The sequence below is a fragment of the Rhineura floridana genome, chromosome 8 (assembly GCF_030035675.1).
Source record: "Rhineura floridana isolate rRhiFlo1 chromosome 8, rRhiFlo1.hap2, whole genome shotgun sequence".
Classification (NCBI taxonomy): Eukaryota; Metazoa; Chordata; class Lepidosauria; order Squamata; family Rhineuridae; genus Rhineura; species Rhineura floridana.
The window spans coordinates 37,597,535-37,621,056 of record NC_084487.1 but is presented as its reverse complement, the minus strand read 5'-3'; the positions used below and the strand labels follow the sequence as shown (position 1 = coordinate 37,621,056).

The following is a 23,522-nucleotide window of genomic DNA, read 5'->3' as shown; positions in this document are numbered from 1 at the left end:
ATTTTAAAAGCATTTCCTACTTTTCTCTTAACAATCTTTTATATTTTCTCCTTTAAGTTTAAAACATCTCCATGGCTCTACCAGGCTAAGTTCAAGGTTCTAGTTTTGTTGTACAAAGCCCTATACAGCTCGGGACCAGGATACCTGGAAGACAGTCTTACCCCTTATATACCCAGTTGATCACTGAGCTCTGCAGGTGAGAGCCTCCTGCAGATACCATCTTATCAGGAGGTCCAATTTGCACAACATAGGAAGCGGACTACCCTTTGGAATTCTCTCCCCTCAAATATTAGACAGACACCATCTCTGTTATCTTTTCGGTGCCTACTGAAGACCTTCCTCTTTCAACAAGCCTTTTAAGTAGAGACCTTATCCCAGTCTGCATCTGTGTTGGAACTGCTTTTTAATACATTTTTAAACTTTCTTTTTTAATGTTTTTAAAGCTTTTTAAAAAAATGTTTTTAAATATGTTTTGTTTTAATATGCTTTTAATGGTTGTTGTGTTTTAATATATTTTAAAGTCTGTTTTAAGGTGTTTTAAAGTATTTAGTGCTTTTGTTTGTCACCCTTGGCTCCTACTGGGAGAAAGGGTGGGATATAAATCAAAAATCAAATAAATAAATAATGGCTGTCACTGTTATTTCACCAGACTGGGTTGTGGTCCTGCATACAGCTTACAGAAGAAAAATATAGTTTCCTAAAGCTGGTTTTGGCATCATAATGCTGAAACCTGGAAGCAGACAACCCAGGGCTGGCCTAAGACATTTTTTCCATTAGGTCAAGGCTGGGAAACGTTTGGGCCCCCAGACGGGACATGAAGTCCAGTGCCCATCAGCCTCCACCAGAATGGCCAATGGTCAGGGATGATAGGAGCTGTAGTCCAACAACATCTGGAGGGCCAAAGGTTCCCCAGCTTTGCCTTAGGCAGAAAGTCCAAATGTCACAATCGCCATCCCATTCACTAGTTAACAAGGGGCACAATCCAGCAGCAAGTTCTCCTGTGCCTGTACCAGTTGCTGGGGAGCAACTGCAGGAGGGGGCTACTGCCATCATGCCCTGCTCATAGGCTTCCCAGGGAACATATGATTGGCCCACTGTAGGAAACAAGATGCTGAACCAGATGGACCTTTGGTCTGATCCAGCAGGGCTCTTCTCATGTTCTGAAAGGAATTGGAGCTGTGCATGAGCATTGTGTAACTATAAAGTTTAAACAAGTGTATTTCCTTTCCAGCTATGCTTCTTGTTCAGATCTGTCTCTCTGCCAACCTGCTGCTCTTAAGGATGCTTCCACACTAGGCATCTTGTGTAGAATTATCATACTTTGTTCACTCAGTTTTTATGGCGCATTCACACAACACCATCATCTAGTTGTCATCTTGTATTTTCCATGCAGTTTTTCCATCTTTTCTCTGACCGCAGAAAGTCTGACTTTTTTCAGAATGGAATAGTAGAATCCCCACAAGTGTAGATGACTTGAACACTACTCTTCCATCTTCTTAAAAGGGTCAGACTTTCTGTGGTCAGAGAAAAAGATAGAAAAACTGCAGGTCAATGACATATAGAGAAACTGAACCTATCATCACTCACCACACATTCTTTATAGTATTTTTGGCAAACTCCATTTTATAATCCTGTTCTTATTACTTTAATCTGTCTTTCAGTAATCACTAAAATACTTTTCCAGAAATATAAATGAAAGAGGTGTAGTGCTATAGCACTGTTGTAGTATAGAGTTGTAGCACTATAGTATTATAGCAGGGTGGGGTGATATTGCTATATCTTTATTTCATTAAAAATAGCTGGAAATGTGTTTTAGGGTCAATTATCAATTTAAACAAAAATAAAATGCAGTCATAAAATGGCACCCACCACAAGGGTTGTAGTGAATAGGCACTGAACTGCAAATGGTTTCACTTATAGCAACTACAGTAGGGCCCTGCTTCCCGGCGCTTCGCTTCCCGGTGTTCTGCTAATGCGGCGGCTTTCATTCCCCGTTTTAAAGCCGATTTTGCGGCATTTTCGCATCATTTTCGCGGGACGCACCCCATTATACTCAATGGGTTTCCGCTTTATGGTGATTTCCGCTTTACAGCGGGGGGCCAGAATGGAACCTGCTGTATAAGCGGGGCCCGCCTGTATGTCACGCCCACTGGTGTGGACAGAACATAGGATGTACGCACAGCCCAAGGACAATAGTCTGAACAGTGTTCAACCGAAGAACAAAAACTAGGTTGCAATAGGAGCCACCTGGCTAGAAGCAACCTAAGGCTGCAATTCTATATACACTTAACCTGGGGTTACATCCTACACACTTACCTAGGATTACATCGTACTGAACATAGACTTTCTTTTGAGTAAACATGCACAGGATTATGCTTCAAACTTTGCAGCCTGAGATGGCCACCTCTGGATATATCCTTTGTAGATACTCAGTTCCCTGTTCAAGATTCATCATGATCATGTTTGATTTGTGAAGCACCTAACATTATGAGAGCCTCTACAATACATACAGACGTGTAACAAATCCTCCCTGAATAGGCTTACAATCTAATTTTTCACAATATTCAGAACAATTTCCAGCTCTTCCAAAACCCTGGGAAATGGGTATTGCAAGAACCTGTGCATTAAATTGTGCTATGTGTATCTGTATTATTCCTTACTGTCAGAAGTTTGCATGAACATTTGGCATCTGGTAACACAGATGCTGCTGTTTTCAAAATGTCAGACAATGCATATTTGTAGCTATTGTACCAGAAAACAAACCTTGGAAATCAAGCACTGCTGTTCAATTGCTCTACAATGTTGGCTAGCCAAAACATGCAGGTGACCTACCCATGCTCTTCTCTGTGAGGATAAACAGGTATTCTGTGTGTAACAGATGAAGGAGGTACATGAGGATTCCTCATACAAGGCAGCTGTTGAGAGTTTTCAGCAGGTGATCCAGCAGCTGTTGTTACAGTGTATGTGAGAGACCATGTATAAGACTGCATGGCCCCTGTGTAAAGATGGAAAAATCCAGTTAGTTTTCATATATTTTGTGAATCTTTTACAGGAAAATATGCAGGTGCAACAGGTGTGGCAGACTTCAGGTGTGTGAGATCTACTTTGTTTTGTGCTAGAAACTAGAGGTCCAATAACTGAACCCAAGTGGAAAATAGTGTCTTGGGAGATGGAGCCAGATGCAAAATGGTGGCTCAGGAGGGGAAGCCAATTACCTACTGTGCCTCATGAGCAGGGATAAGGAAGAAATACAGTTCAGTTTGCATTTAAAGGAGACTCAAATCTACACTTTCAGAAACATTACGTGAATCAAAACAAAACACAGTTATCCTTGGAAATTCGGACTTAACCAAATTGTGTTATGCAGTTCTTCAACTGACCAATGATTATAGAAATGCATATACTAGGGAACAGTGTGCATAAAAATGAGCACATCAGTTAATACTGCATACAAAAAGGAGAATTACTAGGAGAAATTTGCACAAAAATGCTGATGAATTTTCATGAGGATTAAAACAAAATCACAAATTGCTGCAAAAATGTTGAGCGCTGAATTTAAAATGGGGAAAATGAAAAACTGAGAGAACCGAAATCAACACATCCAGCTCTGCTCATGGGATAACCTGCATATATAGGTACAGACTCTTCATCTGATCAGAGATTCTAACTGCCTCATTTTTGTTGCTGCTGCTATTATTTATAATTAAAGTCAGAATCCCTTGCCAGTCTGATGCAAACCATCTGGCCATCTCCTGTTCTAGCCAGCACAGCCTTTTTTTTGGAGGGGGGTGTAGAGGGAGGGGAAATGGTATGCCACTAACTGTAGGATATCTGTCCTTAAATATTCATCAACAAAAAATTAAACTAAAACGGCACTGGTGTGGTCATTTGTTTCAATTCATAGCCTGCTTTTTCACACTTGGAGCCCAAGGCAGACAAAAACATTGACAGCAACAAAATATACAAGTAGCTATCAAAATACATAAAGAAGCAGGAGCAAAAGGAGCAGATAAAAACAGCAGTCAGCGAAGCTAAAAACAGTTATGAGCCCCAGGAGATTTTATTTATTTGATTTATATCCCGCCCTTTCTCCCAGTAGGAGCCCAGGGAAGCAAACAAAAGCACTAAAAACACTCTAAAACATCATAAAAACAGTTAAAAATATATTATTAAAACAAAATCTTTAAAAACATCTTTTTTAAAAAAACTTTAAAAATGCATTAAAAAGCCATTGCAACACAGATGCAGACTGGCATAAGGTCTCTACTTAAAAGGCTTGTTGAAAAAGGAAGGTCTTCAGTAGGCGCCAAAAAGATAACAGAGATGGCGCCTGTCTAATATTTAAGGGGAGGGAATTCCAAAGGGTAGGTGCCACTACACTGAAGGTCCGCTTACTATGTTGTGTAGAATGGACCTCCTGATAAGAAGGTATCTGCAGGAGGCCCTCACCTGCAGGGCGCAGTGATCGACTGCGTATATAAGGGGTAAGACTGTCTTTCAGGTATCCTGGTCCCAAGCTGTATAGGGCTTTGTAGACCAAAACCAGCACCTTGAACTTAGCCCGGTAGCTAATGGGATCCTGCTGGGAGGAAGGGCAGGATATAAATCAAATAATTAATAAATAAAATAATACGTAGCCAGTGCAATTCTTTCAGCAGTGGGGTGACATGTTGGCAATACCCTGCCCCAGTGAGCAGTCTCGCTGCCACATTTTGCACCAACTGCAGCTTCTGGAACAACATCATGGACAACAATGGTCAGGCTATCCGGGTCCAGAAATGGCCACAGCTGTCTAACAACTGAAGCTGGTAAAAGGCACTCCTAGCCACTGAGGTCACCTGGGCTTCTAGCAAAAAAGATGAATCCGGGAGTGCCCCCAAGCTACAAACCTACGCTTTCAGAGGGAATAAGATCACAGAGTCCAGGCATAAGTCCAGGCTTGCATGGCTTCTCCTGATTCAGAGGTTACAGAGAAATAGAGCTGGATATCAGCGTACTGCTGACACCTCGCCCCAAATCTCCTGATGACCACTCCCAAGGGCTTCATATAGATGTTAAAAAGCATGGGGGACAAGATAGTACCCTGCAGCACCCCACAGCACAACTGCCAAGGGGCCGAAAGACAATCACCCAATGCTATTCTCTGAAAACGACCCTGGAGATAGGATTGGAACCACTGTAAAACAGTGCCTCTGATACCAATCTCACCAAGTCGCCCAGAAGGATACAATGGTCAATGGCATCAAAAGCTGCCTAATTAGCTCAGCAGGCCAAAAGAATGAGGCCATGAGGGAAGAATAGCATGGCTGTGTGTTCTATGGCACCCTCTATTTGAAGGGCTGCCCAGTCCAAGTCCATTTTAAAAGTAAGGAACCATAAGAAGAGAGAGCAGCAGGGGCCTTGAAGATGCACATCTCCAGCACCTGTACAGCAGACTGGGCACGGACACAGCTCACCTGGTCTTCCCACTCTGGTGAGATGTATTGTCTTTCCATTTAAATTATAGGAATTATGTCTAAACTTGCATCTATGCATATAAATTAGAAGGCAAATTTTATGCAGATTTGAGACACCAGACTAAGATGCATCCAAACTCAGAGGAAGGCAATGGTAAACCACCTCTGAATACCTCTTACCACGAAAACCCTATGAACAGAGTATCCAAACTGCAACACGAGATAGTGCTGGAAGATGAGAACCCCAGGTCAGAAGGCATTCATGGAGCTACTGGGGAAGAACAAAGGACAAGTATGAGTAGTGCTGTGGCTAATGGTGCAGCTGGGTCAAAGCCGAAAGGAAGCCCAGAGGCTAAGGAAGCCCAGAAGCCAAGTCAAAGCGGAAAGGAAGCCCAGAGAAGCATGAACCAGAAAAAGTTAGAAATTGTCAAGCAAGAAATGGAGCGTATCAACATTACAATACTTGGCATGAGTGAGTTAAAACGGATGGGAATGGGACATTTTCAATCAGGAAACTACAAAATATTTTATGCAGGAAATGAGAAATTAAGAAGAAACGGGGCTGCTTTAATAGTGAGAAGTGATGTAGCAGAAACAATTAAGAGCTATAACACAAGGTCTGAGCAAGTTATATCAATGAGATTTAACAGGAAACCTGTTAACATAACCATCATCCAAGTCTACGCTCCAACGGCAAATACAGAAGAAGAGGAATTGGAGATATTTTACACAGAAGTACAGGAACAAATTGATCACACACAAAACAAGATGTGCTGATAATCATGGGGGACTGGAATACAAAAGTAGGGGACAGAGAAGAAGTAGGAATTGTGGGGAAATGGGGCTTAGGAGATAGAAATGAAGCGGGAGAAAGACTTATCGAATTCTGTGAAGCCAATCATTTGTTTCTCACAAATATATTTTTTGAGCAATCAAAACAACTGTACATGTGGACATCACGAAATGGTCAATATAGGAATCAAATTGATTATATAACTGGTAGCAGAAGATGGAGAAGTTCCATACCGTTCCAATTCCAAAGAAAGGGGATCTCAGAGAATGCATTAATTATTGAACTATTGCCTTAATATCACATGCAAGTTAAAGAATGCTCAAGGCTCTTACCGTATATGGAGAGAAAAATGCCAAATGTCCCAGCTGGATTTAGAAAGGGAAGAGGCACCAGAGATCATATTGCAAACATACATTGGATAATGGAACGAACCAAGGAATTTCAGAAGGAAATCACCCTGTGCTTTATAGATTACAGCAAAGCCTTTTATTGTGTAGATCATGAAAAACTATGGAATGCTTTAAAAGAAATGGGGGTGCCACAGCATCTGATTGTCCTGATGGGCAACCTATACTCTGGACAGGAGGCTACTGTAAGGACAGAATATGGAGAAACGGATTGGTTCCCAATCGGAAAGCGTGTGAGACAGGGGTGTATTTTATCAACCTATTTGTTTAATCTGTATGCAGAACATATCATACGGAAAGCGGGATTGGAACAAGATGAAGGATGTGTGAAAATTGGAGGGAGAAATATCAATAATTTCAGATATGCAGACGATACCATGCTCTCAGAAGCCAGTAATGATTTGAAACAAATGCTGATGAAAGGTAGAGGAAAGCACAAAAGCAGGACTACAGCTGAACGTCAAAAAGGCTGGAACTTGTCAAGGATTATCAATACCTCGGCATAGTCATTAACCACAATGGAGACTATAGTCAAGATATCAGAAGAAGGCTAGGACTGGAGAGGGCAGCTATGAGAGAACTAGAAAAGGTCCTCAAGTGCCAAGATGTATCACTGAACACTAAAGTCAGGCTCATTCAGACCATGGTATTCCCGATCTCTATGTATGGACGTGAAAGTTGGACAGTGAAAAAAGGGGATAAGAGAAAAATCAACTCATTTGAAATGTGGTGTTGGGGGAGAGCTTTGCGCATACCATGGACTGCAAAAAAGACAAATAATTGGGTGTTAGAACAAATTAAACCAGAACTATCACTGGAAGCTAAAATGATGAAACTGAGGTTATCATACTTTGGACACATAAGAATCAGGATATATTATTTTTACATTACACATTGCACAGGTGAAGTATAATACGGAAGGCAGGTTCTGTGGCTGAGACATGTAAAACTGCATCAGCTGCAGGCAACAAGATACAAAAGAGATGGCCTGTGCATAGCAGAAATTCCTTTGAAAACTGAGTTCAGACAGGCTTTTGGGGTGGGTTAGGTTTTTTATATTGTTGAGATTTTAATGTTTTGATGTCTTTGTATGTTTTTATTCTGTATGTCGCCCAGAGTGGCTGGACAACCAGCCAGATGGGCGACGAATAAATCTAATAAATAAATAAAATAAATAAACCCTTCACTTCATTGACATACTGGAAAACAATGAAAGAAGCTATCACTTCGCAATAAAAAATGTGTGTGGGTAACATGAGGAGTAGGGATGGATGAATCTGTCAATTTAGATTTTTCTCTGTTTCTCCAATCTTAAATTCAGTTCTCCCCATTACTGTATCAGTAATCAATTTTTTATTTTATAAAGTCCTCATGAAAATTCATCAGCATTTTAGTGTGAATTTCTCCTACTATACATATTCGTATGAAATTTTGTCTAATATACATATTTGTATAAAGCAATTATCCCTTGCTTTTTTTGTATGTTATTTTCACTAATATATGCATCTTTATGCATACTTCACCCTAGTATATGTATTTTGTACACATTACTTGGCTGTAGAATGGCACTGCAATATTCAAAGAAGTGTGAATTTCAAAGGATTGCTGAGTTTTGGTTTTGTGTATTGTTTTGGAAGGGCAAATTAGGTAGGCTTACCTTTAAATGTGAACTGAATCAAATTTCTCTTCGAGACTGCCATATGAATTCTAACCACCTTTAGAGAGCCAGTGTGGTATAGTGGTTAAGGTGTTGGACTACGACCTGGGAGACCAGGGTTTGAATCCCCACACAGCCACTGGGTGACCTTGGGCCAGTCCCTGCCTCTCAGCCTCAGAGGAAGGCAATGGTAAACTCCCTCTGAATACTGCTTACCATAAAAACCCTATTCATAGGGTCGCCATAAGTGGGAATCGATTTGATAGCAGTCCACTTCTATCAATGAATTTCACTGATTTTAGTAGAATTTACTTCCAAGTGTGCTTGCAGCATCACGACCACATTTTCAGCCAGTTAACAAGAAGGCATACTGATAAGTAGCCAGCTAAATTATTAGTTATCCCATTGGCAAAGTTTTATGATTTCTGTAAATGGGTTCAGGTGCTTCAAAGGACAACAATCCTAGCAAATGAGTAATCCCAGAGCTTTAGAAAGCAGGGAGAGAAGACAATTTTACAACCGTTGCTTTTGTTACAGTACTGATGTTGTATGAGTAATCATTAATCAAGCCTTTGTAATTTAAAAAGAATTAAGGTCCAATTTCAGAACAAAGCAGTTTAACAAAAAGATTTAAAGAAAAAGGTGATTGCGTCTTGCCAGATGTTTTACAACAGAGCAATTTATTGATGGCCCAACTTCAGGGAGTGTGCTGTCATGTAAAGCTCAATGATTTAATTGCTTTTGTGTGTGGCTGATCGCTGAAGGTCCACAGAAATTGTAGTTTGAGTTAACATACATAGTTAATGTTGCCAATAAGCAGCAATGGCTTACTGAAATGAAAACTAAAACAAGGGAATATCAGTCTGTTGGGAATTAAATCTGATTACTTTCAGAGTTATACAAAGATCTTCAGTTTTAAACTTGCTGAAAACACTATTAGTAATAATAACAATTGTATAATGCTCCCAAGAATTCATAGTGATGCATATGCATTCTTTCAGGCTGTGTACACAACATACATTTAAAGCCCATGACTTTCTCCAAAGAAGCCTGGGAACTGTAGTTTGTTAAGGGTGCCGGGAATTGTATCTACAGTATGTGAGGAAGAAACTATAGTTCCCAGGATTCTTGGGGGAAGCCATGTGCTTTAAATGTATGGTGTATATGCATCCCTATTCTTTTACACTGTGAAGCTCTCTTAAACTGAGTCAGATTGTTGGCCCATCTACCCCAGTGCTATCTACTTGAGCTCGTAAGGTCTCTGGGCAGACATCTTTCCTAGTATTGCCACCTGAAAATCTTTTAAGTGGAGATGCCAGAGATGATTGCATCTGGGATTTTATGCATGCAAAGTATGTGCTCAACCAATGAGCCACGGGCCTTTCCGACAAGAGGTGCTGATCCATATTATTTTCCCACCCCCATGTTGCGTAGGTAAAGGGCTAAAGCTGAGAAAAAGCACCTTTCAAATGTTCTGCAACAGGACTCCTATGGCTGCTTTTGATATAAGTGGATTGGAGAGGGGATAATTTGGAGCAAAGAAGTTGGGAAGGGGAGGAAGGGGTCCTTAACGCTTTCCTTTCCTGACATTTTCCCATTGCAACTAGACTGCCAGCTGCTTTCCCTCTTATGAGATTACAGAGCTCAGATGATGGGGGGGGGGAAGGTAGGCGACCCTTAATGAAATCCACCAAACCCACCTTTGGATTTCTCCCAGTTTTAGCCAAGCATGTCCACCATGGCCTTCAAAACCAGTTGCTAAGGGGGCCATCATCAAAGGTAGCCCCCCCTCTAATTCAAGGACTGCCCTGCACTGCCGTCCAGTACACTCTGATGCTCTGCACCAATGATGGGACGCCATCAGAAGGATCCATTTTCTCATTCACTGTAAATCAGCCACAGACCCACCACCTCTCTTTTTCAGGTTTTGAAGGATGTTACTTTTCTGTAAAATGTATAAACAACCCGTCATCTTCAGCCTTACCAACCTGTTGTCGTCGCTATGCCAACATACTCCGGGGACTGGTTGCTTACAGGCGAGGGTGCTGATGGCACATCCACCGAGATGGCAGACTTAGCTGGAGAAAAAGGCACCGGGGAGGGACTTGGGGGAACAGGTTCTGTCAGTATTATATCTTCTCGGACTTCTACTGCAAAGAGAAGGGTGTAGGAAAGATGCTAAAAAAGCATGCTGGCTTTCCTTTTTCTTTTCCTTTCCTAAAAAGGATGCACAATTTCAATAACAATGTCTAGATTACTATTCTTCTTGCCGCAGCTTCTAAAGTAGACCTTACTGAGTGAGAGCATTCGTCCATCTAGGTCAGTATTGTCTTCACTGATTGGCAGCAGCTGTCCAGGGTTTCAGGCAGGGAGTCTCTCCCAGCCATACCTGGAAATGCCATTGAACCTGGGACTAACTTTCTGCAAGGCAGGTGCTCTTACACTGAGCTATGGCCCTTCTCTTGAACCTTAATTTGCCCCAGAGCTCAGCCCAAAAATCTGTGGAGTAATGATAAAGTTCCTCTGAGCATGTGTGGAGTGCCTGATCACTGTTTAAGCACCATCTGTCCACATACATAGAAGATTAAGGACTTCAGGACAGACAGCATGGCTCCAGACAGACTTGAGCATCAACATCGCGCTCTTGTTTTTTTTTATATAAATTAAGCATTGACAACAGGGTATATATTTACTAAAATCCCATAGATGCCAATACCTAAGGGCCAGCCTGTATTTCAGGTGTGGGGAACCTTTGGCCCTCCCACTGATGCTGAATTACAACTCCCATCATGCCTGGCCATGGGCCATGCTTCCTGGGGGCTGATGAGAGTTGTAGTTCAGCAACAGTGGGAGAGCCAAAGGTTCCCCACTCCTGATGCTGATCATGGATTGAGCACGGGGTTGGACGAGATGACCTCCGTGGGCCCTTTGTACTCTATCATTCTATGATTCTAACTAGACATCAGATTAAATACATCTTTGCATTTCACATGCCAGTTTTAAAAACATACAAATAGCATCGTTTTTTAAAAATGATGTCTTTAAGATGTTTTATTTTTAAGATGTTTTGTTTTTAAGTTGTTTTAAGATGTTTCTAGAGTTTTGTCCCTTGTTTGCCACCCTGGGTTCCTGCTGGAAGGGCAGGATAGAAATTTTAATAATAAAAATAAAAATTGTGTGAGTGCGTTGTTGCTGAGATTGCAACTGGGATGGAAATGTAACCCTTTCCTACCCTGCTGTGATCCTGAGAAAAATCCCTCCTGTGAAGATGCTATTTGCATTGGGAAGAGATCCTCTTCCCCCGCCTCTGGGACCAGTGAGGGATTTCCTCCTAATGAGAACAGCACCTTCAACGTAGGAATGGACGGACCTGTCAGTTTCAGTTCTCCCAAAGAAAGAAAGAAAGAAAGAAAGAAAGAAAGAAAGAAAGAAAGAAAGAAAGAAAGAAAGAAAGAAAGAAAGAAAGAAAGAAAGAAAGAAAGAAGTGTACAAAAGAGGCCACAGCTTTGCACAAAATTTGCATATCTAATTTATATCTATTGAAGCAAATTTAGAAATGATGACTATAATTTACATAGGAAAACAATGCATTTCATCATAGTGGGGAAGACAGTGATCAGGTGGCCTGTGTCTGCTCAGTCTGCCGTCCAAGTGCTAACTGTTGATGGGCAATTTCAAGACCAACCTACTCTCCCTTCCCAGAGTTCTTTCTTTTTAACTTGGGCTGTAAACACACTAGCTGCCAGATCAAAGCGTTTCCACTAGGCACACCTGGAGGGGGAATGGGTTTTGCTGCCAATGAGTTGTGAAATCTCTTAGAAAAGATTTTTTAAAAATGCACTCAAGCAGGTCTCACCAGGTTTTAAAGGGAAAAATGGTGGGGTTTGAGTAGCATGATGTGCCTCTGTTTTCAGAAGAGAAAGGTGGAGACACAGTGGAACCGGAAGAACAATGAGTATGTTTCTATCTTAAGTCTTGGACCGGAAAACTCTTAAAATAGGGGACATCTTCAAATAGAGGAACATCCTCTCTAACGTAGGACACAGGATCACCCTAGTTTCAGTTTCACCTTCACTATCCAGAATTACTTCTAGGCACCTCTGCAGTGTATGTCAGAATAGGACCCACGTACATTGGGGATAAGGAAGTGAAGATAGCAGCAGCTTCCTGGCTTAGCACATCTCTTTACATCACTGGGCCATAAGGCTTTTCTTATTTATTTGTTTGTTTGTTTGTTTGCTTGCTTGCTTGTTTGTTTGAAAAGCCTTATTGCCCAGTGATGTAAAGAAAAGTGCTAAGCCAGGAAGCTTATATATAAAGAGAGGTTGGTGTCAGCTGCAATGGGCCCTCTAGGCCCCGGGGGCCATGGCATTTGCCCCACCATGCTGAGTGCTGACACCAGACCCAATAATATTTGAATTAAAAAACAAACAGAGAATATATGCAAAGTTCTGAGTACCATGACAATGGATGTTCTTCAAAATGCAATAATAATCATAATAATATCTTTATTATTCACTATGAAATTTAATGAAATTTAATCACATATAGATCAATCAACTTGAGAGGTTCCATCAATCCCAGTGTGTGTGTATGGTGGATCCTCATATTTTCAAGAGCTAAAAATGACCACCACTCTGTGTGTGTGTGTGTGACAGAGAGAAAGATTCAGTGCCTGTGTAACAGCACACATTATCACATGACAGCTGTACACTGTTTTAGCCCCAACAATGGATCAGGCAGGATTATAATGGCACTCTCTCCCTTCCTACATAGGTTACATAACAGAGGAAAAATGCCCACACCTGGCTAATCAGGATTCAAAGACCAATAGGATCTCTCTATATATTTGAGATATGTTCTGGATCCACTGTAGCTGGGTTCAAAGGAATGTCACACCCTGTTAAATATTTCATATGCAGAGCTTGGAAAAGTTACTTTTTTAACCCACAACTCCCATCAGCCCCAGCCAGCATGGTCACTGGATTGGGCTGATGGGAGCTGTAGTTCAAAAAAGTAACTTTTCCAAGTTCTGCATATACCCCAAGACTTGATCCCAGTATTTAAACACCACCACAATATTTATAAGTTGGCAATCTATACATAGATAAATAAAGGATACCTTTTGGGTATGTCCGCCAAAAAGGAAAGTAGGCTTCCCTGCTGTAACCTTTTTCTGGCATAGTGGTGGGTGGATGTATTAGGACCAAAGGAAATTGCCTTCCGCTGGTCCACCTCAGCACTGTTAACACTCACTGGCGGCAGCTCTCCAGAGTTTCAAGCAGGGAACATTCCCAGCCCTGCCTGAGGATGCTGGGGATTGGACCTGAAACTTTGTGTATGCAAAGCAGATACTCTACCACTGAACTATGGTCCTTCCCCAATGGACCATTTGTGGTTAAAGATGATCCACGTGCAAATAAAGCAGCTTACCTGTTCCTCCTTCTCCTTTCATTGCCCTCATCAGCTCATTTGCTCTTTCCTGACAATGGAGTGATTCCAACAAGTACAACACATAGTCATCAAACATCAGGTGGATAAGGTGAAAAGATCCTGAGGATAAAATAATACAAACGAAAAGCAATTAACAGAATCTGTGTTACTTTTAGAAACCTGCCGACCCTATGTAGTCCTGCTATTGGTCCCTCAATATTGGTCCAGTCAAATCTTGGGAAAACAAGCAGACAAACATGTGATTCCAAGCACACTTTATGAACGTAGGTCCACACATGATTGGGACCAGACTAGAGGAAATGGAATTTTGTTTTGCTTTGGTTTCTCCCATCTGTTTCTGGTAAGGACAGCAATTTCATTGCCCCCGCATTTGCCCTGGAAGAATAACTAGAAGTTGCTACTAGGGAGCTACCTCACTGGCTGCCACTGTACACTATGTTCCTTCTGTGTGGGAACTGTCTGTCTTTCATTGCCATCAGTATCTGCTCTCTCTTATAGCTGGCTGTGAGGAAGATTCTCTCTCTCTCATAATACTAGGGGACATTCAATGAAGCTGAGTGTTGGAAGATTCAGGATGGGCAAAAGAAAGTAATTCTTCACACAGCATCAGGGATGGGATCTGTTGGCCAGTGCCGGTTCAAAAGAATTCAGTTGACCAAGAGGCTGGCATTGATTCGACTTTACTCTGTATTTGCCAGCTGCTGCTTTTACCAATCTGTGGGGGGTATTTTGCTTGGAAAAAATATTGATATAAATACTTTAAAATGAAATATTGATATTTCCTTTTAAAATATCACTATTTTGAAGGAATTATCGATATTTAAAAAGGCAACACTGATAAATTATCACTCTTACAACTGATGTTTGAGGCAGATTTTTTTTTTTAAAAAGGTCCATTTTCAAAAATAGCCACTGAAATTCACTACATTAAAATCTGATTCTCAGTGACTGAGAATAAGCAAATTAATTGAAAATTGGTACCAAAACCGAATTGAGTGGAATTCTAGCACATCCCTGCACAGAGCATAGTTAAACAATGGAATCTGTTCCCACAAGAGGTAGTGATGACCATCAACTTGGATGGCTTTAAAAGAGGATTAGACAACTTCATGGAGGATAAGATTATCAATGGCTACCAGCCATGATGCCTATGTTCTACTTCTACTGTTGGATGCAGTATGCCTCTGAATACCAGCTGCTGGGAATCGCAAGTGGGAAAAGTGCTCTTGCACTCAGGTCCTGCTTGTGGGCTTCCCATAGGTATCTGGTTGGCCACTGTGAAAACAGGATGCTGGACTAGATGGACCCTCAATCTGATCCAGCAGGGGTCTTCTTATGTTCTTATGGCTAGAGAGAAAAGTCTACTTTTAGCCCCAATAAGTCTTCCTGCAGCCAGCTACAAGAAAAAGAGAGGGTGGGGAAACAGGTGGGAACTCTGTGCAGTGGTACCTAGATTTTTCTTGTCATTTTTGTTCTCTATTTTGCCCCTTGCTGGCAGAACCGAATGTGCAGTGGTCTGAAGCTCACTAACTCATCAGGCTGCCTGAGCAACACAGAAAGAAATTGGGTGGGGTGGCACAAATCAATGGAAGTCCAAATTATAGGGTTCCATGACCAACATAGTATATGAGTCATCACTGACAGCCGTTTTGTTAGCAGACCAAATGTAAAATGCCGTCTTTTTTCATATTGTGCATAACCAGAACATTGGTGAGCCTTATGAAAAATACATATATAATATTCTGCTATGGAAAACTTAAACAGCTAGAATTAAAACAAATTAGAGTGTGTGTTGAAAAACTGATCCCTCTTCTTGTTTGCTTGTGGGGTTTTTTTGCAATTTTTAAAAAAAATACTTTTACTATCTGTTATCGGGATGGCCTCTGCTATGGAGCCAAATGGCTCATCCTTCCATATGTAGAGAGAAAGAGAAAGTACCGAAGCTGGGAGCACTGTGCAAAGTCATATCCCGAATTACTCTTGTGCCAAAACAGGACCACATCAAGAGGAATTGCTGAGCAACTTTCTTCAAAGAGCCTTGTCTCTTAGCAGCTACCTGCCAATAAAAAGAAATGGATGTGATTCAGATGCATCTTCACTGTACTTGCATATGCTCAGCAAAAGCCAACATTGTTTATGTTCTTCCATCTTCTTTGTTAGATAGCTAAGCCCAATTATAATTGTAGATGAATAGTAATAAAGAAGGATTTCAAAAAATGTCCTACATGTCTGGAAGTCTACTTCTTCCTCTTAAATTGCTTTACTGGTGTGGGTGGGAGAGATACTGTCAGAAAGCTGAGAAGGAGGAGAAGGCAGAACCCATTTTTGGGGGGACCTGTAATCCTTCACCTGGGAGAAATCTCCACAAATACCCCCACCTACCCTCTAGAAACTGCATGGGGGAATACCACTGGTTTCCTCTGCTTTGGGGTGTCAAAAGTGCCATTGTGTCTTCGACAATCATGACACCAGTCCCCATGCTCATCTCTGTCCTATTTGCATGCCAAGCCACTAGGGTATTTTGCACTAAGGAAAGGAGAAACTGCCATGCTTATCAGGCCTGGAAGCAAAGTGTCATAGGCCCCATAGAGACCCTTTGGCATGATTGGGGAAATGAGTGGGTTACAGATGTTTGGAAAGGGGCTGGGGGTAGGTCTGGGGAAAATACTTCCAGAAGCCTCGGGTCATTTTGTGCTCAGAAAACCTGTTAGTGTTTCTGTCAAGGAACTTCATTTGTCAGCCCCTGCTAACTTTCCCATTTATAGCTGAGTAGACGGTAGGCAGCGTTCCTTTCAAAAGAAATTTGAAACCACAACCCAGAGGAATTATTTAAGAGTCTTAGACATCATGTGCTATGCAAAAGAATTTGAATGAAGCAGATTTGTGGCTTGTTTAACCACCATGGCCAGATTAACCATGGGTTGGATCCAAACTAAGTCAGTTGCACTGAGGACCCATTGAAATCAATGTGCAAAATTAGTCATGAACTCAAGTCCCATTGATTTCAGTGTGGCCTAAATGCAACTAACTTATTCTGCGTCTGATTCATTGGGAGTAACACAAATGTATTCTAGGAGCCACTGGCTGAACAAGGATCCTCCAACATGATTTAAAAACAGACAAACAGGTTGCCACATTTTCCAAGTGTTATTTTAAAAGTTTAAGCACACATGCATAAACTGTCGAAAATTAACTATGCTTAAACGTCACTGAAAATAAAGCACCCACTGAAAGCAACAAGATTTCAATGGAACTTCAGCATACTGGATTGAACCTTGTGCAAGGATATAAGGAGATGTCTTCTGCTGAGTCAAACTGTTGGTGCAGCCAGTCAAGTTCTGAATAGCTGCAGTCCATCACATTCACTTCTGAGTCATGTAGAAGAAAACAGGGAAATTCTGCCCAGTAGTAGGGGTACAGTCTACCCTCTGGTTCTGCCTTTTCCTCTTGTATTCTATTATGAGCCACAAGGAAGTAATACAGGGAGCAGGAGGAGGATCCTAGCTTTGTTACTTTATCTCAAAATTCATTTTAGTAAGATATTACATTGCTTTATTTGCTGATTTAACTTGGCAAGATATCCAGAAATTTCAGTGTTTGGAGACATAAAATCCGAACTTGGGATGTGCAACAATTGCTAGCATTTCTTGCTTCACAGTGCATTACTAACTCAATAGAGAATGAGAATATACATTGGTTAATCTGGAGTAGATTAGCAGTTGTTTCCCTGAGTAGTATTTTTCTGTTGGATAAATTGCAGTGTCTGTGCATAAGTGATGGACATTTCACTGGCTCCATTTCCTAAAATACATATTTTCTTTTTCTTTGTGATATGGTTATCATGATCTTTTATGCAATAAAATTAACAATCTAGCAGCAGTAGGTGTTGGGTAAATAGGGCTCTCATTATACGCTCATCATTTCAACATCACAGAGCTGTAAAAGATATGTTAATGTGAAAGAGCCCAAACAAAGGCCCAGGCAATTTAAGGCTTCAGGGAGAGACACATTGCATGCCAAAGTTGCTCTCCAACCTTGTAAGAGTCTTCCACAAGTTCACATTCCCCACTCCAGCAAACAGCCTGGTTGCTGCTCGTTTCACTTCTCAGCCAGGAAGGGCTGACACTCACAGGTAGAGCTTTGTATGGAAAAGGTCCCAGGTTCAATTCCTGGCATCTCCAGGTAAGGCAGGGAAAAGACTCCTGCCTGAAATCCTGGTGAGCCGTTGCCAGTCAGTGTAGACAGTACTGAGCAAGATGGACTAATGGTCTGACTCAGTATAAAGCAGCTTCCTATCTTTCCCCCCCCCCCTCTGGCTCACAGATTGCCAATGTCACCACCCCATTTTTGTCTGAGCTGAGAGAAAGCCGTAAGTGGGAGAAACGCTTTGAAATGTTTCATTTTTAGAGAGAATTAATCAAGTGCTGGACACATAGCTCCACACTTTGAGTTTTTTCAGACATTGCACATGGCTACACACTATATTTTTTTCCTACTGACCTTTACGACGCATCTGTCCACCATGGAATCCAGCCATTCTACATATGATTCAATGGGTGATTGCTCTTCCAGAAGATGATCGAACTCCTGATATACTAGCAAAATAAAAGCCCAATGATCCAAATAATTTATTACTGTTGTCCTCTTGTTGAAGGGAAAAGGAGGGAGGGGGAAACCATAAGCCAATTACTAGCACTTTCTTCATTTTCCATACCATGTTGTGTAAGTTACTTAACTGTATTAATACATTCCCTGTTTAAAAATGGAAAAGCTAGAGCCTTTTGCTGTGTTTGATCTCCCTCCTTCTCTCCCTCTTTTGGTTATCTTTTTCAGCACTGCCTGCAAATCAGAGACACAGCTATGATCGTCATTCTTCCAAGTGCTAAAGCGAGGCTGTGACCCTTTGATAAAAAAGGTCATGCATGAAATTGATTTAGAAATGCATAAAGATGCTATTTGAATCCAAGAGGTGTTGATGGCCTTCCCACCAGGAAACGCTCCAAAACTCCGCAAACACATTCCATAACTGCTGCTAGCAATATTTATTTGGAGTAACTAAAAGGCAAACTTTGTCCTATAAAAACCTACAAAATCATCACACCTAATGAACCCAAAGGGATTTCCAGATATTATCTATATAGCTAACGTCCTCTTTCAGATATGCCACAAGAAAGTACACTTTAAACATAGTTATTTATTTACAATTTTTGCTAATTAAAACGTTTTAGGCCACTTTTATCCCGTTGATCCAAGGGGCTCATGATAAACAAGGACAACATTCCATTTAAAGCACAGCAGAAAAATAAAACATGATTAAGGCTTCAATTCTATATACACTTGTGGGTAAGCCCCACTGAACAAAGTGGGAGCTACTGCACCATGTTCTTGCTCTGAACTTGCCGTATATGGTTCTTCAGCACATGTAAGGTCCTGTATATCTGCTGCCAGTAATTGTACTGATCGTGATTATACTCTTTAACTGGCTTTTCTAGTTTCTCTGGGCAATGCTATGACTAAGGATTGGGGAGAAACATAATTCAGTTTGCATTTAAAGCCAAATCTGTCAAATTCACACTTTCCAAAACAATATAACTGAAACACAGCCATCCTTTGAAATTTGCACTTATTTGAATCCTGTGATGTAGTTGTCCAACCAAACAATGCTTACTAAAACACATATATTTGGTGAAAGTATGCATAAAAATGAATATATTGGCAAAAATAACGTACAAAAATGCATTACTGTATATTAGGAGGAACTGTTTGCAAAACTGTGTACATTAGTCAAAACTGCATACAAAAATATGTTTATTAGGACAAATTACCCTAAAAAGCTAAAAAAATTTCAGGATGATTTTAAAAAAACCCATAAAGTGCTGCAGAAATGTGGAGAACTCAATTTAAGATTGGAAAAATGAGAAACTGAGAGAACTGAAACTGACAGATACTACCACCCCTAAGTATGACAATTCAGATAGAACAAAAGAAGCTGTTTTCCATATAATGCAAGAAAACGTCTAAAGTTTCTGAAAACAATTCTTTGCTACAAAACACAACAGTGTAGCATAAGTTAGCTTTGCTCAAGCAATGGATAGTCACTGATTCTGAATTTATTCCAATATAAACCAGTTGTGAACAAGTTTGTTCATTTAAAAATGTTTCCTAACAGGCTTCTGCTTATGTGATCAGGAACCATGGGAGTCAATCTGATGAGTATTTGGATGTGCACTGGAATGCGCATCTGAGTGTAGATGCCCTCTGTTTGTTCTGCATGGATATTAATAGGATGCACATTCAAATATGCATTGCCATTCTAATTCTGGTACTACCAGTCTCATGTAAATACCCTTTTAAAGCATCACCAGGGTTGGATCATAGCAAAGTCTTATCCCTTATATACCCAGTTGATCACTGCGCCCTGCAGGCCAGGGCCTCCTGCAGATACCATCTTATCAGGAGGTCCAATCCACAAAACATAGGAAGCGGACCTTTAGTGTTGTGGAATGCCCTCCCCTTAAATATTTGACATGCTCCATCTCTTAACAACAACAACAGCAACAATAGTTGTTTGCTGTTAAGGTGTTTGGGGGAAAATACCAATGACAGGATATTTCCTAAGGCATTTGACATAAGGCTTGTACAACTGCATCTCAGCCTCTTTCCTTCTTGTGTTATTAAGAGAACGCTAACTCTGGAACGGGCAGATGGTAGATACACTGGTAGACAATTTGCACTAGATTTGCAAGGGATTCTGACTCCCACTTGTTTAATAGCAACCACAAAAAGTTTCCCCCCCACAATGAGACTGTTAGAATCTTTGATCTGTAGTAACTCTGATGCAGATTTGTACTTGTATATGCATGTTTTCCCAATGCATAACTCGCAAAATGTAGTAGGTAATTGGCTCCTCCTCCTGAGTCACCTTTTTGCACCTGGCTCCATCTCCCAAAACGCTGTTTTGAATCTGGCTCCTGTAATCAGCTCGTGTAAATATTACAAGTGCATTACAATGGTCAGAAGGACTAAAAGCATTTGAGACCCTTGTATGTAATTGTGTCGCCTCCTGTTCTCTTCTCTCTTGTGGGTAGGACAGCTGCTGAGAGTAGGGAGAAATTTTGAGTGGACAAACAAACAGTTGGGTGGGAAAGGGTTAAGCAGCTGCTCTTTCCCCACAGATCTTCCCACTGCAGGTCACTTAGTGTCTTTTGCACTGTTAATCAATGGATGTGGATGTCGGGAGGAGTAAAGATGTGAAGGCCCAGAAAAAAACAGAAATTTGAAAAAACCTGTTTTCTTTGTTTTTTTCCAAATTTTTCACTTTTTTTCCAGGTCTTCTCAGTTGATGTCAAAGAGCAACTACTTTAGCTCACTTTATATCTGCCACGAAGTCCAGACCTGCCTGGATGGAAGAATCTGTCCATTTTGGTGTCTCTTAGTTTCTCTTTTTTCCAATCTTAAGTTCGGTTCTCCACATTCCCACATCAGTTTCCAAAGGATTTTTTTAAAAAGTCCTCATGAAAATTCATCAGCATTTTATTGCAAATTTATCATAGTATATTTATTATTTATTTATTATTTATTTATTAAATTTATATACCGCCCCATAGCCGAAGCTCTCTGGGCGGTGCACAACAGACAAACAACCAATATACAATTAAAACCATAAGTTAAACAACTTTAAAATAGATTCATTATAGCATAAATCGAACATAATTAAACACAGATAATAAATATTAAAATTAAATAAGTTAAAATATTAGGATGTGAAGATGTTAAGGTGTTAAAAATTACAATATTAAATATTAAAATATTGAATATCAAAATATTAAAATGCCTGGGAGAAGAGGAAGGATTTTAGCTGGCGCCAAAAAGATAATAATGTTGGCGCCAGGCGTACCTCATCAGGAAGAGTATTCCACAGTTCGGGGGCCACCGCTGAGAAGGCCCTTTTTCTCGTTGTCACCTTCCGGGCTTCTCTCTGAGTAGGCACCCGGAGGAGGGCCTTTGATGTTGAGCGCAGTGTACGGGTAGGTTCGTATCGGAAGAGGCGTTCCAACAAGTATTGCGGTCCCAAGCCGTTTAGGGCTTTATAAGTTAAAACCAGCACTTTGAATCGAGCTCGGAAACATATGGGCAACCATATATTCATTTTTGTATGCAATTTTGCCTAATATACACATTTTTTGCAAAACATTTTCCCTTAATGTAATGTATTTTTGTATGTTATTTTCACTAATATATGCATTTTAATGCACATGGTCCCCTAATTATATGTGCATTTTTGTATACGTTACTTGCCTGGAAAAGTGCATTGCAAAATTCTGAAGTGCAAATTTTCCAGTGCAAATTTTGCAGGTCAGCTGTGTTTCGGTTCACATATTGTTTCAGAAAGTGCAATTTAGGTAGCTTCACCTTTACACGCAAACTGAATTGAATTTCGCTCCCATCTCTACTCACTCATCATAGTGGAGGACTTTGTATTCTTACATTGTATTATAAGTTTCCTGTGCTCTTCCCGTGAATCTTCCATGGTGTACAGCGTTTGTTTGGTAATGCTGTTCAGGTCCACATTCCTCCAGTCTTCCAGCATTTGGAATGTAATGTCTGCACTGTGGATCACGGTCCTTGATGCCTATAATCCAATCCAAGCAACTCATTAGCTCATGGTTTATTAGCTTAAAAATAGACTTTATCCCCTTATACGCTTTCTTGGTGAGTCTCACTAAGTTGATTTTCTCCTTGACTGTATTTTAGAAAAGTTGTGGGTCATGACAGACACCCCTGAACTTAGTCCTTACTCACCAGTCCCCACAAATTAATTAGCTAATCTTACAGTTCTTTCCCTGTGTTTGTTCTACAGTCTTTAAAAAAATGGCAAAGAAAGCCCCTTTTCTTTATCCACATGCATTGAAGAACAAACACACAGCAGAGTCTGAATCATTGTCCTTGATCTGTGCATATGCAAGGGCCCTGTCTGTAGGCTTATTCCTTCAGACACACCGAAGGCTAATCCATACCTTTTAGCACTTCAAAAGTAAAACCCTTACACTGTGAATTTGCCGCTTTGGTTTCATGCAAAGAGGCGTCTGAAATTGCACACCCTATGCCTGAAACTGGGGCATCATTTAATTTGTATGGGGGCACAATAACAGGAACACATTTGAAGCCATACCCCAAAACATGTGAAATAAGAATAAAGTAGAGTGAATATTATGACCACAACCAGCTCTCATGCATTGGGGGGAGGCTTTAAGATAAGAGGATGGGGATTCCGGGGAGTGCTTTCCCCTGGCACTTCTCTCTTTAGCAGTGAACTGAGGTGGTACATCATTGTGTGAGGCCTTCAATAAACGGAGTAGCCGAATGATGCCACTCAGTGGCACTGCCTTTACCTCCACTGAGCTCCATGCTGATGCCCCTTTGGTACAGCAGGTGCAAAGGAAGGCAGAAGAACGATCACTGCTAGTATTACTAGTACTATTATTGTTACAGCTAAAGGTTTCACCCCAAAACAGTGTGCAGATGCAGTAGACCAATTAGGGTATTATTCATTGTATTTCCAAGCCATCCCATAACTAGGGTTATCTGGGATGTACACTTTAGACAGATAAAAACACCTTGCCAAAGTGTAAGTGGCTCCCCTATACTATGAACTTAGCCCAGCCCAGTCCTCAGGGATACAACTACCAGTACTAGTGACGGACTGAGACACAATCCTTGATATGCTTGGAAGCCCAAAGGAGTGTCTCTCTCTA

General features: G+C 40.9%; 1 protein-coding gene across 1 annotated transcript in view; it reads right to left on the bottom strand.

Annotated features, from left to right (window-relative positions):
- RFX4 (regulatory factor X4) overlaps window positions 1-23,522 on the bottom strand; it is a 59,533-nt gene that overhangs the window by 6,523 nt on the left and 29,488 nt on the right. The window contains exons 8-13 of the mRNA XM_061638934.1: window positions 22,255-22,399; window positions 18,268-18,362; window positions 15,706-15,823; window positions 13,747-13,866; window positions 10,302-10,463; window positions 2,833-2,995 (exon numbers count right to left, since the gene is read on the bottom strand). Of these exons, the coding sequence (XP_061494918.1) occupies window positions 2,833-2,995; window positions 10,302-10,463; window positions 13,747-13,866; window positions 15,706-15,823; window positions 18,268-18,362; window positions 22,255-22,399 (803 nt within the window). The remainder of the gene's footprint in view (window positions 1-2,832; window positions 2,996-10,301; window positions 10,464-13,746; window positions 13,867-15,705; window positions 15,824-18,267; window positions 18,363-22,254; window positions 22,400-23,522) is intronic.